Source organism: Corvus moneduloides, chromosome 1 (assembly GCF_009650955.1).
Source record: "Corvus moneduloides isolate bCorMon1 chromosome 1, bCorMon1.pri, whole genome shotgun sequence".
Classification (NCBI taxonomy): Eukaryota; Metazoa; Chordata; class Aves; order Passeriformes; family Corvidae; genus Corvus; species Corvus moneduloides.
In genome coordinates, this window is record NC_045476.1 from 72,322,778 (window position 1) to 72,337,814 (window position 15,037).

General features: G+C 39.1%; 1 protein-coding gene across 1 annotated transcript in view; it reads left to right on the forward strand.

The window, feature by feature from the left end:
* Positions 1–15,037, forward strand: part of OFCC1 (orofacial cleft 1 candidate 1) — a 173,066-nt gene that overhangs the window by 21,067 nt on the left and 136,962 nt on the right. Inside the window, exons 5-6 of the mRNA XM_032115778.1 lie at positions 245–328; positions 5,352–5,524. Coding sequence (XP_031971669.1) covers positions 245–328; positions 5,352–5,524 — 257 coding nt within the window. The remainder of the gene's footprint in view (positions 1–244; positions 329–5,351; positions 5,525–15,037) is intronic.

The window sequence follows — 15,037 nt, forward strand, 5'->3', positions numbered from 1 at the left end:
GTTTCAGTCCAGATCAACATATAATATTGCCCACAATTTAAAAGTATAAATTTTTTATTTTAAATTGTCTTGTATTGAACTGTAATTTCATTCTGAGCTGTGAAACTAGCCCTGTAAAAACTCTCTTCAAGTGTCAAAGGATTCCTGACTTTTGTATTTTTATATCTTTACTTTTCATTTAAAATAGTATTTCCTGAAATACTGCTGGAAGAAACTATAGTCGTTTCACTGTTGTTTTTTTAAGATCCTGTGAAATTTGATGAGAGAATCCTGTACGCTAAACTGATGAAGCTTCTAGATGAAGAAAACAAGATGCTGGACTTCCAAGGTAAATAACAAAGTCAATTGCATAAAGAAAAATAAAACTCTTTTGAGTCTGCATGTGGGGAGGAGAGTGGGTAATCCATCTCCTTGAACTCAGAAGTCAAAGGGATGATGATTTTAATGCAAGTCTGTAAGGTCTTTTTATCCAAATGTTTTTGTTTTGCATCATGTTTATGTGGTTTAAGTGTAACTTCAGTGGCATGCTTTCTGTAGATTGTTTCACTGCATGTTGAATTCCACATTTATGAAAGAAGATTGGAAATATCATTGCTTATGTGCTCAAATCTAGAAACTGAAATCCTTATTTAAGCTGATAAACGGGTGGGCAATTTGTCGGATGCACAGGTCATGTGACACTGTTTCAGGTTATCTATGCAAGGATTTACACAAACAGATGAGTAAGAAAGTGTTTTCTGTGGCCTTGTTAGAAAATACAAAGTGATGTTCCATCTACAGTAAAAACAATGAAGTATAAGAGAAGAAATTTCTTCACCTCAAGCCAACAGCCTTAGTTTGGTTTCACTTATTTTTACAGGCATTACTTAAAATCTGGTTGATTCACAACATCTTTACCATAAAGCCTTTACACGAGGCCCACATCAGTTGCCCTCCTCTGGTTCATCTTAGAAGTGACGTTTGTACAAGGCCCAGCTCAGAGCTGCCCTTGTATTTTTTGCCTATCCACTCTCTCCTTTTCCAGATGTCTTTTGTGTCTGTATGAGGCTTCCTGTTGTATTTCAGCAGTACATGGGCCTACTCTGTGACAGAGAGCAGGCAGCTGCCTAGGGCGCTGGAGCTCCAGGAGCTGCAACTTGTTTTATGACTATTTAGTTTATAAGTAACTTTGTTCTACAAGAAGCAAATGTTTTAATTTGCCTAGGATTGCAAAATCTCTTGAACTGGCATTGGTCATATCAGTAACATCCTTGAAACCCATTTTATCTCATTTTAAATGCAAGGGGGAAAGAAGTGCAACTGTCACAACTAAATTCATGCAGATAGTTTAAGCAAAAACCTTTAACAAGTTATTAGCAAGATCTGAATTGTTCTATGTTAATGTAGAACTCCACATTGCTGAGAAAGATTATAGCAGTGCTGCAGGTTGATTGTTCCTTTTATCACTCAACAACATAGATGAAAATAAAGACATGTTTGGCTGTGAAGTCAACATTATTTGTGAAAGATTGACATGGGGTGTCTGTCTGTGGTACTTATGTAGTCCCTGTCTACCAATATTTATAGCATTTATTGTCAAATTGCACCTTGGAAGCAGTTGTTCTCCTTCCTTTGACTTTAGATGGGTCTTGGGCAACTGACTTAGATGTCACCACTGCTTTTTGCATGGCTAAAGTTTGCACTATGTGTACTTGGCCACTGCTAAGCAAGGGAACCAGGGAGTGAAGGGGAAGTCTTCTCCATCTCCACTCTCCAGGGTGGTTATTCTCTTACTCAGCAAGGTGCCCTAAAACGTGTCACTCTATTAGAAATATAGTAGCATACCGAGTGTGCTCTGTGGATAGGGAACTCACGCTGAGGCTGCCAAGGTTGCTGAGCTCACTGCTCACTGATTCAATTCTGGGGCAAGCAAATGCATCAGCATATGTGTCACACACTCCATGTGCACATCAGAGCCCCCTGTGTAGGCATGAGGGCAGCAAATGGGGGACACACTGCAGGCCACTGCTGTTGTGTGTCTCAAGCTGTGCCTTGGTGCTTTTATTTCTTAAAAGTGTCATGATGGGTATCAGAGATGAAGTGACTGAAGCTGCACACCGTTCTAGCTGAATTTATTACTTTTCTTTGCTTGGGTGAAGAAAATCCAGAAAAGAGAGATTTTCCTGGAGTGGTGAAGCTTGTGCAGTTTCAGCCTCTCCGTGCATATATGAGGGTGTATTTATTTCTGCCTGGTTTTTCCCTCCCAGTGTTTCAACTCCTTGTTCACTTCCAAACCTTTTTTTTTAACAGGGAGCAAGTCTCACAGGTATGACTTCCCTACCAGTTTTATGGAAGCGGGCAGTTGAGCAGAGCAGACAATCATTATTAATGTCTCCACCGAGGGAAAAACTAATATGGAAGTTTGACCCTTATTAAGCATCAGAAAAACCATAGAAAACTAGGATTCATTTGGTTTCACTCTTACAGAACTGCTTTGTTTCTTCATTTGACCACTGAGGTGAAAAATCACGTAGTTATACAGTCCTAATTAATAGATGATCCCCAAAGGAAAGGAAAGAACATGGCTCAGAATTTATATAATTGTATATTTAAAGCATTTTGTCGCTGAGTAACCTGTTGGTCGCTCTTGTGGTATGTGTTATTTCATATTATATAAATATATTAAGGACAATTATATTAAGGGCAACTTAAAAGGCAACATTGGTTGTTTGTTTTTAAAGATATATATGTTTTTTACTTCGCATTTTTGCCAATGTGAGATTGTGATCCATGCACATTTTAGATCATGATATGTGAGCACCATAAAAAATTATTTCTATTGTATTGTTCTTTGGCAAGAACCAAAAAACTGAAGTGCCAAGTTTTGCAGAATTTTAGTTGTCTGAAATTGGCACATGAACCTTTGGCACTGAACTTTTTAGATACAATTTGTACACAGTTTTCTAGAACCAGGTAGCCAAAATTATTTTTCCACGTGGACTTTGTTGCAGTTTTATGCATTCAAACCCATTCTGCTGCTGAACGTGCCCTTTAAATTATCATCTCAGCATATAACCTGCTGCTACCTGATGGACAAACACAGGAGTAAATGAAGTCACAAGCAGCCAAGATAAGACCAGAGAGATTGTTTTATTTACAGCCCAGCATCTGCAAATACAGCCTGTGCTGAAGTGATTTAAGATACAAGGAAAGCATGACTCGCAGGGTTAAGTACATCCAAGGCAATGAAAACTTTTGACGCCCATGCTAACAATTTCAAGCAGCAAGTTTTTACTTAGTTTATCAATCCATTAATGAATTTTCAGCCATTTCATCCTCTCTGTACAAAGTAGTAGAATTTTTAACACTGGCTACTTTTGTACGACAAGGGTTTGATTGCTTTGTTTTGGTCAAGTATTGCTCTGGGACATCAGCTTGGTCCTCCAACCTGTCAATCAGTTCAAGCAAGGACCAACCTGATGCTGAACAAGTTTGAGAAGTTTCTTTGCAAAGCCACTGTGGAAGGAATAGATCAGCTGAACTAGCCCTGTTCTCTCCGTGTTTCTGACTCAGACAAATGGACAACTGTGCTTAAATGAGCATATGTATATTTTAATGAAATATTTTTCAAATCTAAATTGTAATTTATCTCTGTATTTTTCTCAACTGCTTTCCCCAAAAAGGCTTTTGAAAATGTTCTCTCTCTTCTTTTGCTCTTTTTTGACAAAACTTGTGCTAATGAGTCCAGTGTCTTCCACCAAAAGTGAGTTCACTTGATACGATTCCTCACAAAAATAAGAAGTACAAAGAAGAAAAAGTGTGTTTTGATGAATTGCTTCAGGTTTATCTTTCTGAACAAAATTGTTTTATTCCTTTTTTGACTATTGCTCTATCCTGAGACAGGAATCTACTGACATCCCAGGATGTAAATTTGCAGGGCTCCTGGGAAAGCAGTAAAGCAGCTGGTTTATACCAGCTGAGCATATGGCCCGTTGTGTACAACACAGCATCAAGGGGAACAAGCGATGCTCCATCTTCTGCTTTTGACAATGTTTCTTTTTCCTGTGCTTCCTGGGTTTTCTCTCTCCTCGCCAAACCCTTAATATTACAGTAAATTTAAATGTAAATATTGTTTTGTTTCTGCAGTTAATAGTTGTAGGTCAAATCACTTTTCATTAGGCTTGTAAAGTGCTACATGAAGAGTTGTGTACCCTAAGGTAATGGTTTGAGTTGTTTATATCTACTGTACATTTCCCCCAACATGATTTTGAATTGTATCCTGTTGTAATTAAATAGAAAACCCACCCTGCTTCCTGTGTGTTGGTGGCACCGAGGTGATTTAAGTACTCGGGAGGCTCAACAATTAAAATCATTAAACAACGAGTAGTGAGCAAAACTGGAAATGTTAATAGCCTTAGTTTTATCTTTCCTTTTCTGGTCTTCATTAGAGAATGAAAGACTTCAAAGGAGATTGAGGAAAAAAAACTCTTTTAACTGCTTTCATGTCGTAGGATGGACAAAAAGAAGCAAATAACTAGATATGGCAATTTCTTCAAGAGATAGGCACAGAGAACTATAAAAGCTTACACACAGAAGTATGAAGCAAGAAAGATAGTCAGATGTGGGCAATATGATATCTGTTGTTTTTTAGTGATCCTAACATGGGGACATGAGCAAAAATAGTTGTCATTATTTATGACCTAAACTAGTATTAGTACTATAGCAGATATCAAGGAGAAGATCTAATTTTTTAAACATAGCATGATCAATTAAACTGAAAAAAGACAAAGTTTCTCTTTAGGGCTGACTATATGAGTGGGATTTATTTTTATTTATGTGAGGCATGTGCTCTTTGGTTGTGCATACGTCACTGCAGTGAAAACAGGGGAATGTTGTGGGTGAGAGCAGAACCGGACCCAATTAATTAGGCAGGAGCTGCACACATACACCTAGGGGGAGGAATCCAATCATTTGGGGTGAGTTGAAAGGAAGATGCAATGCTTGGTGTGGCTCCACCTAAAACTCCCATTCAATTGCAGTTATTATGTCTCTTCCTCAAGAAGGAAAGCCAAAGTTGTTCCAAATCCTAGTCCCTTTAACATTTACAGGTCAGCAAAGTGTCCATGGAAATGTAGAGCATGCATTTTAAAAAGTACCTAAGGAACAAGCTGCACATGCTAAATTTGTACCTGAATTTCGATGTTGCACTTGAGAACAGTTTTCCTGGTACTGGCGCTGGGCACCTGTCAGTTGTGTTACTGATGCTGTTTCTTACTTGAAGTGTTGGTGGGACAAACATATTAACTGAGAAGGTAGTAACCAGTGAATGAACTCCCATTTGCTGAGAGATAATCTGTCACTTTTGTTTCCAGCAGCCCATGTCGTCAGTGAAGATTTCCCGGACGCTGTAATGCCTGTCAGCTCCAGTAAGGCATGTGACCTTCACAAGGAGCTTGAAGATGAAGAGATTCCTCCATATATCGAACAGTTTGAGAGAGATGTTCAGGATGACATAATTCTGCTTGGCAGGCTTTCACTGGAACAGGTCAGAGTTAAGAACTATAAGACAATTTTATCGCTTGCTTCATAACATGATGCTGGCTTGTTAACCTTGTACACCCCAATTCTATTTCTCTGCCTGGCGATACATATATTGAAAGAGGAAAGGACAACCATTGTCGTTGGCATGCTTTATGTGACTGGCACTTTGCTAAGATAACAGCAGGACCTTTATCTTTGTCTCCATTTCAATGTGAATAAAAATAGATTGCCTTCGTTGCTTCTTTCCTAAATAGTGGAGGACCTCTGACTGCTATGTAGTAATATTGCAATTGAGTTTCAATCAAGAGACTAAGTCTAGGACATCTCTCTCTGCCACATTTAACAGAGGCATATTCATCAGTGAGCAAGTTCGGATTGGAGCCCAGGGAGGATTTATGTAGCAATGTTCATTGTACAAAGGATAAGACAATTCCCCTGTTATAAATCTGTTATGTTTTTCAGGGTGGCAAAGGTTTTCTTTTTGTCATTTGTAGCATAAAGAGACAGGTTCTGGTTCATGTTGACAAAGGCACAAGTTTGCAGGGCTGAAATGGTACTTGTGGGCACCTAATGACCATTTGTCCCTTTGAAAAATCTCATACTAAGACTAGAGGACAGGAAGAGAGATTAATTGATGAATCTATCATTTTTAATTAGTAACATGAGAACAGCACACTGGCTCTGATGGGCTTAAAATAGGTTATCCAGTGACTGATGGTGATCTAAGCTTTCTTTTATTTTCAGGGGAAGTTTTTAGGTTTTTTTTTTCCCACTGCAGAACTAAACCTTATCATTGCCTTCTGCATGATGGTGAGGGACACCATCTTCCTTACTGCTTTCCTCTAAATCCTGTGTCTATATTTCAGTCCTTTTGACTTTTTTATAACTGGATGCATCATGCATGGAAGGAGGTATGGGTAATACTGTTCAGAGAACATGAAATAGAAGGGAAACGTGAGGGAAAAGGACTCAGATGGTACTAAGAACCTCATCTGCCTCAATGGACTGATGGAGTATGGTACTGGCAATAGGTGAACAGAAAGTGCTGCACCTTTCCAGAAGGTTACAATATATTGAGAGCTTGCACTTTAACTATGTTTGGACTATCCAGATGCTCCCAAATCTTCATGAGGCTCTGTTACACCTGAAGGAACACAATAGGTGTGTCAAAACTTTGTTTACCCTCCCTCTAAACATGGTCACATGGCTGATTATCTTACTTGGATTCTTTTTGGAGGTGCTCAGCAGAGTTTGTTTCCTAGGCAGAAGCAATATATCTGGTCACCCCAAAAACAACATTCTGCTTTTTAACTGACAGCTACATATGTGAATTTACATGTAATACAATATAATACTGCCTTTCTTCCTTATATTAGTCCAAAAGAAAGAAAATCCTCATTTAATGTGATCGATTGAGATGGTCTACCATGAGTTTTCAGAGAGGGACTCATTCTTTACTTTGCAACAAAGACATCTTGAATGCTCATGTCTTCTGTCCATTCAACTCACACATCTCTAACTTCAGGTTTTCTTACCCTCTCAAGGAATTTAGTCCCACTGACATGGTATGAGCTGTCATATGTGCATCCAGAAATACAGAGTGTAAGAAGAGGATCACTGTAAAATCTGTATCGCCTTCTAGATCACAGATCTATACGTCCATCCCTTCCTTGAAAGCCTACAGAAATGATATATTCAGTCCCTTTGGACAGAACATGGAAGAGGTGACATTGGAAGTAGATGCTGCAAACGTCATGTCATTGTATTGGGTTTATGTGGACAGGTTTTGGTGTTGGGGGGGGAGTAGGCGGTGCTACAGGGGTGCCTTCTGTGAGAAGCTGCCAGAAGCTCCCCCCACATCTAGCAGAGCCTATCCCTGGTGGCTTCAAGATGCACCCAACACTGGCCAAGGCTGGGCCAATTAGAAATGGTGGTAACACTGCTGTGAAAACATATTTAAAAAGAAAAAAAAAGGCAAGCCATAGCACAGCTGTAATTGCAGCCAGAGAAAAGCAGTGAGAATATGTGAGAGGAACAACCCTGCAGACACCAAGGTCAGTGGAGAAGGAGGGGGAGGAGGTATTCCAGGCACCAGAGCAGAGATTCCCCTGCAGTCCAGGGTGCAGACCATGGTGAAGCCGCTGTCCCCCTGCTGCCCATGGAGGACCATGGGGATGCAGAGATCCACCCGCAGCCCACAGAGGAGCCCCACGACAGAGCAGATGGATGCCTGAGAGGAGGCTGTGATCCTGTGGGAGGCCCATGCTGGGACATGGAGGTCCTGGCAGGAACCTGCAGACCCATAGAGAGGAACCCGTGCTGCAGTAGGTTTCCTGGTAGGACTTGTGATGTGGGGAATGGACACTGGAATAGCTTGTCCTTAAAGGACCACACTGTGTGAAGGAGTGACCCATACTGGAGCAGTTTGTGGAGAACTGTTGCCATGGGCTGGACTCACACTGAAGATATTCATGGAGAATTGTCTCCCATGGGAGGGACCCCATGCTAGAGCAGGGTAAGGACTCTCCCTTAGCAGGGTCAGGAACATCCTGTGATATTCTGACGGTAACCCCCACTCTCCATGTCCCTGGGCTGCTGTAGGGAGGAGGCAGAGCTGGGAAGGAGGGAAGGCTGGAAGGAAGGTGTTTTTAAGGCCTTATTTTATTTCTCATTATCCTGCCCTGAATTTGTTAGTAATAAATTCAATTAAAATTTCTAATTCTAGCCTGTTTTGCCAGTGATGGTCTTTAGTGAGTGATCTCTCCTGGTCCTTATCTCAACCCATGAACCCTTCATTACCTTTTCCCTCCCCTGACCTTCTGCAGAGGGGAGTGAGAGAGGGCTTTGGGGGGTACCTGGCATCCAGCCACGGTCAACCCACTACTGTCATATTGGTATTCAAAGACCTCTAGCAATAATGCGAGCATGCTAATTCTTGTTTAATTGATCTTCTTTATTCTTTAATGGACATCTTTACTCTTTGATCTGTGGGTATACCCTGCAGCACTGCAGTGTTGATGCCTTTCCACAACTGCTACAGGTTCATTGTTTGCTGCCATGGTCCTCAGAATCTGTTGCTGACGACTTTGGGATGCTTCCAGCTTTCATTACTTGAATATATGTTTATTGGTTTGTAAAACTCTTTACTTTTGTGCATGGCATTTACTTCTTATTCAGTAGCAAAAAACCCTTCCCTTCTTTCTGCAGGTTTAGTGAGTAGCAGATGTACTTTAGCCAGCATAATTTATGATTAGTTAATTTAATCTGCCATAATGACATAAAGTGAGCCTGAAACAAGCTTCTATCAATTTTGCCATTAGAGGTAGCATAATATTTTCAAATGTCTACAAAACTGAGCCATTAACCCTTGGGCTGAGTAAGGAAGTCTAACAGACATCTCCCTCACATTCCTTTGTTTTGACAATATAAAAAAAACCCCATGTGAGCCCAAGGGTTAAAAATACCAGGTGAGAGTTTACGGTACATGAGATCGGTTTTATAGGTGAGGTTCAGAAACACACTGGAGTTGCTGCTGTTTCTTTTTAGGCTGCCAAATATTCTCTCCAATGAGGCTCCTGATTTACACTGGAGCGTTGCTGGAAGCACTGGCATGAAAAGGATAGCTATGTATCAACTATCTATCCCTTAGTTTATTGTTTTTCTTTGCTTGTAACATTACAAAAAATGGGTTTAAACAGCAGCTCGGTGTGTGAGATGACCATGATTGAAAGCTTTTGAAAGGGCAGATGCATTTTTCAAAATAATAGTTTTTGAAAAAAGGGTTTATGATAGATTTTAGGTCTGGAACTTTAGGCTGTATTGTTCTTACATCATATCCTGTTTTGTAAATGCAAAAACTGAGAGTTGAGTTTGGCAAGAAATGCATAAGGGGAGATCTGCTAGATTCTTGTAAAGAAAGCATTAAGCATATGTCAATGTTCTGTTAACAAACACATTAAAGAATATTAAATTTGGAAAGCAGTGCTGTTTCGTGTAGGCTGCCATTTAGATCCAAGGATTTCAAAGACCCCAATGACATTAGCTTTCAATAAAGAAAAATAAATTCTGTTGCAAGAAAATCATAACTTGGGACTGTGTTGTGGTAGAAACTGAGCAGGTACAACCAAGGCTGGATATTCAGAGTGCCACAGAGTTCCACCCATAAGCATGTGTCCCTGCATTGTCTCATGACAATGCAGGGACACATGCTTATGGGTGGAACCTGATCTTACAGGGCAGAGAAATATGCAAGGAAATACCTGAAATAATGCTGACTTACCACATTTGCTTAAGGATTGGGTGCTCTCAAAACATGACAGACTGCTGAAGATGGAGGAAACAGCATTGATTGGGGCGAGATTGCACTTGATGGGCTTTTGGCAACGTAATCTTGCTATATGTTAATTTAAATGCCATAGAAATATACCAGCTCTAGGATTTTCAGCTGTTTCTGAACTGAGACAATAAAAGTGACTACTCGGTTTTATGTAGGTTCTCTCAAAAGAAAAATTAATAATGGGGTAACAGAAAGGATGAGTACTGCCTCCCAAGCCAAGAATATATTTCTTGTTTGTCCACCCTCCTCCTGTAACTTGGTCAGTATTCTTTACCAGGGTAATTGGTTCACAGTCTCTGTCTCTCTATCAGTTTCAGCTGCTACATTTAGCCCCCTGTGCAGGGCATAGCACCTTGCAGGACTTGATCATCATCACTATATAATCAGTTTTGATCCATGACCTCAATGTGAATTACTCAAGAGCCTCTGAAAGTAAAGTGCAAGTTTTGCTCTCCGGTACCAGTGGTTGAGTTATAGCAGTAAGAAATGAGCTATTTGTTGCAGGTGGATAGTAATAAAATGTTGTCTTTCATCAAAAGATTTACATTTTGGTTAAACAAAAGTTAGTGCCTCAGGGCATTAGATCTAATACTCTTACAGGGTCATTATCATCACTGCTCTGACTCCTTGCCAAGTCACAGAGATCAATTTATGTGATGATGGAGAGATCAGTTTGCCTTTCATTAACAGTGGATAGAACATGGGTAAAATTTGGTACTATGTAAGATGGTAAATTTACTCTCCAATCATGAATTTAACCAGTGGGATCAGACCTCAGTGATATAAAATACCAATGCACATTTGCTTGCATGTTCTCTACCCCACTGAATAATACTGTCATAGAATTGTATCATGGAATGATTTGGGTTGGAAGTGACCTGAAAGGTTGTTTATATCTTGATGATTCCTGCAGACCTCCCCTCATCAAAGCTTTAGCCTAGTAAGCATTGTACAGTCCGTTCTGAGTATAATACTTGTGGGAATATGTGCACCTAAGAGCAGTGCAGAGTGGAAGGTGACTTTTCCTCAGCAGAAACCTACTTTTTGACATTTACCAAGAATTTAAATGAATGTCATGTGCAAATGAGTTGGGGTGGGGATTTTTTCCTTGTTTGTTTGTTTTCTCTCTTTTTCTTTTCTTTTTTTTTTTTTTTTTTCTTCTGGGGATTACAGGTCAAGAATACAAAAGCTGGCAATGTTTAATTTACACCATGTCTTAAAAGTGGGTGACTTCATTTTAGGCAAGCTACCTATATGCTACACTCATTATTTGACTGTCAAAGCATTTCTACAGTCAGTTACTATAATGATTTTCATTTCATTTGTGTGATATAGTAGGAATTATGGGTATGTTCTTTAGCACATAATTTTCTTTTGAAATCTATCATTAGGCTGAGCTCATTGAATTCATTATAGTTCTACCAGGTAAGCTGCTCTTAGACTTGCGAAAAAAATTTTAAAAATCACTGAAACCTATGTTTGGGGGCAAAAACCAAAATGCGAACTTCCCAATGGTTGGGATATTGGGTTTCTGTCCCTTGGACTTCTGATTTTCTGCTTAGAGAGAGTCTGTGGCCCTCAGGTGTGTGTCAGCACCCACTCAGCAGACCCATAGTCTGATGTAGAAGCCATATAAGTACCTAGGGGACTTCTCTACCCTGGAGGCTGGTAAACTGAGATTTCTAAATATCTTTGTACTATCAGGCTTTCTCCTGCTTCCTCAGATGGAAGCCTGGGAACTTTCCAAATTTCTAAGGTTCCTACCTCATTGCTCCTGGACACTCAGATATGCACTTTTTTTTTTTTTAAGAAGTGGGGGGATTGAAGGGGGAGCATGGAAATTAACAAAAACCATAAGCAAAATCATGGAAAATATGTGCTATATATTTGTAAATAGTCTGTCAGAATACCCACAATATTGCTACAGCTGTTCTTTTAAATTGTAATACTTTTTTGATTGCTTTGTTCAGGGATTATATGAGTTTCATTTAAGTAAATATTTAAACGGAAGTAATGAAATTCTTCCATATTTCCTAGGTTTTTCACTAAAAATGAATTAACTTAGTTTTTACTGTGTCCCTTCACACTTTAAGATCAGAGGGGCAATTAAAGAACTGAAGTAATTCTTGATATTCTGTTGATCTGGAACAATGATTCCTACAGCTGCTATAAATGATGATACTGCATTTGCTGCTGCTTAAGCTAATCTGACTGGTCAGCTCTCTGGCTCATTATCCAACTATAAACTCCAGTAAGGAAGTCCATTTCTATGGTTCAATAAACAGAAGCAATTGGAAAGATTCTTCAAAGAGAATTAGTGATTGACAAGTCCTGATGAAGTTTAAGAGACTTCATCAAGTATGGAACACCTGTTAAAAGAAACAGAACTCAGATGAGGATTGTAAGGAAAGAGTCAGCATTACTGACGAATAGAGGCACAAATCTGCAAAAAATAAGTACAATAAAACCAAATTTTTAGCTGCTCGTGTATTCTCCAGAATGATTTTCCCCCCAGGGTTGTTTGATTTGTATTTTTAATACATTTGGAGCCAAACTGTAATCACAGGTATAGCTAAGTCTACCTTTGGTTAGCTTTTATGACAAGGGGACTCCTTAGCAGCATTAATAGACTACACAGATTTTGAGCTGCAGATAAAGGAATTGCTCTAAATGCTGGAACATTTTGTTTCTGCAGTCTTACAATAGAGCTGAATTTGCTGAGTGGAACCTGTGCTGTACGGTACATCTGACCTTTACTTCATAGAACAGGTGAAGAAGAACCAGACCTCTGGAGCCTGTCTAGTCCAGCCTCCTGCTCTTGAGATGTATTGGGTTTTTCATGTGTAACCTGACTTTTTAAGGGCTTTGGAGTTCACATCCATTTGTTAGTGGGAAATATAACCAGGTAGTCTGTAAGTTGAGAGATGTTGAAATACTCTGAAAGAGAGTCCAGTTGCATAGCATGCATGCTTATTTATTTAGTACAAAGCTGAAAAAATCATCACTGTTGTTCAGCCTGCTGGCAACCCCTTAGCACACTTGGTTTCTCATTACTGTGCCAGACCCTTAAACTAGATACAGTTTTCAGGACTAGGTGGTTATGATGAGAATATATAATAAAGTTAACATGTTCACTCAAAGGCATGTCAGCACAATAGGATGTTATTATACAGTTGGTCATATCAGGATTCAAATCAAAGAAGGATCTCAGCTGAATATGTGAAACAATTTCTTTTCAGTAGACACATGGAGCAGTATGTGGGTTTGCAGGAGGAGGTCTGTTTGTTACAGAGAAAAATCATTGGGCATGGCAACTCATCATTGCCACTGTTGTATTTAAGACAGTCATACATCAAACTGTACTTAAAGTGTTTTTTCCCTCTCTTTAATTTTCATATATTAATTGTAAGTGAATTTCTCTCTTAATTATAATATGTTCAAATGTGTCTGCACACTTGGAACAGAAGATGAAGCGAAAGGCAGTATAAATGGAAGTTATTGGATAAAGTTAAAGTCTGTACTTTTAGATTACAATTATAATGGAGGCAGATTTGTGAGGTAATGCTTTATTGACAGTCAAAAAAAAGAACAGGGACTCAGAAAGATGAAATAGACTGTAACCTCTGACCTGAACATGATTTTTTTGGGCAGCTGTAACAAGCAAATTTGTTGCCATAACTCAAGTTTTTCCAATCTGCAAAACAGACCTAAAATTAGATACCTGCTTTGTGGAAGAGTAAGAGGATTAAAGGAGTAAAGTTTCATGAGGGAATTTGAAAAGGCTTTACAAATAATGAAAACATTCTGTTCTGAAATTGACAAACATTTTTAAATTGAAGATGAATGGGGGAAAACCACAAAAAAAGTTTCAATGCTTCCGATTGGTATTTCCTTTCAGTTTCCCTTCAGTTGTTTGTGTCCCGATTTGCTGTACGCATCCAGAAAACAGAAAGGTTGTAAAACGCTGAAGTTCACTACATGGCTTATGAACACTTTTTTCTTTTTCATTGTTAATGTAAACTATTAATTTTAGATCTATAGATTGGCATAGTTCACTCTGGTTTTCACTGGCATCACTCATGCTACATGGCTTTATACTGGAGGGAATGTGTTCCCTAATAAATTGTGGTTAGTGTCTTCCATCATATCTTGTTAGCATATTCCATTATATCTTACTGTTTAGGCTAAAAGTGCCTGAATCTTCTCAGCAGCTGGTGATTTCTAGGCTAATCTGGAGCCATCTGAACTTGTGGAACTTTGACAGGCTAAGATGTTTCTGCTTAAAGTCTGTTAATCAGTGGCAAATGGCATTTCAGCATTACATATTTTCAGTTCTCGGCTATGGTAGTCAGACATTCTTATAAATGACCTTGCATTCACTTACAACAGTCTCTGGATTTTGATGAGGATACCAAAGGTTTACGACCTTGCAGCTACATCTTCTCAACTGTGAAATAGGAAGCATCTGAAGGAATACCTGGTGGTTCTGAAGAAACTATGGGTGATCTCTCTGTGAACAGCAAGACAGAAATGAGAAGAGTGAGTTCTCTGTTTTGAGGCTGGAGAGGCAAAATTTTTGTTTTGCAGAAGTTGGGTAGCTCTGCAGCAGACATCCCTCCAGAGTTTTCTCATTGCATCTTAAGCAAAGTGATTCAAGTTCTTTTAATTTGTTAGTGCTATCAGCTTGAATCAAAACCCTGAATGAAAACATCTCTGAGTTTTGAGGAAATTCAGGTCCTTGTTTATCACACCTACTTTACAGCTGGATCTAGTTTCCATATCTGTTCAAAATTAGTGTCTTTGATATATATGTCTTATAAAAGCTTTCACGTTGGTAGCAGAATACTACTTTCCTCTGCTGACTGGTAGCTCGATTAGATGCATTGTTAGAGATAAAGCAGTGCTTTACAGATTTATCAGAATGATCAGCCCATAATATTGCCACTAAATGTATCTGTATCACTCAGTGTAATAAGGCTGTAGCATGACTAAAGTAAATCTCACTGTGTTCTGCAGTATCGGTTTCAAAAGAGAGTTTGAATTCTGTTACAAAACACTCAATTGTCTAAGTTTTTAATTTGATTCTCATGAACAGAAAATTAATTTTCTATTTGAAAGGAAAGTCAATGAGGGTGTGCTTTGTTGTTTTTTCTCTTTCTCTTTAAAAAACATCTAAGAGTT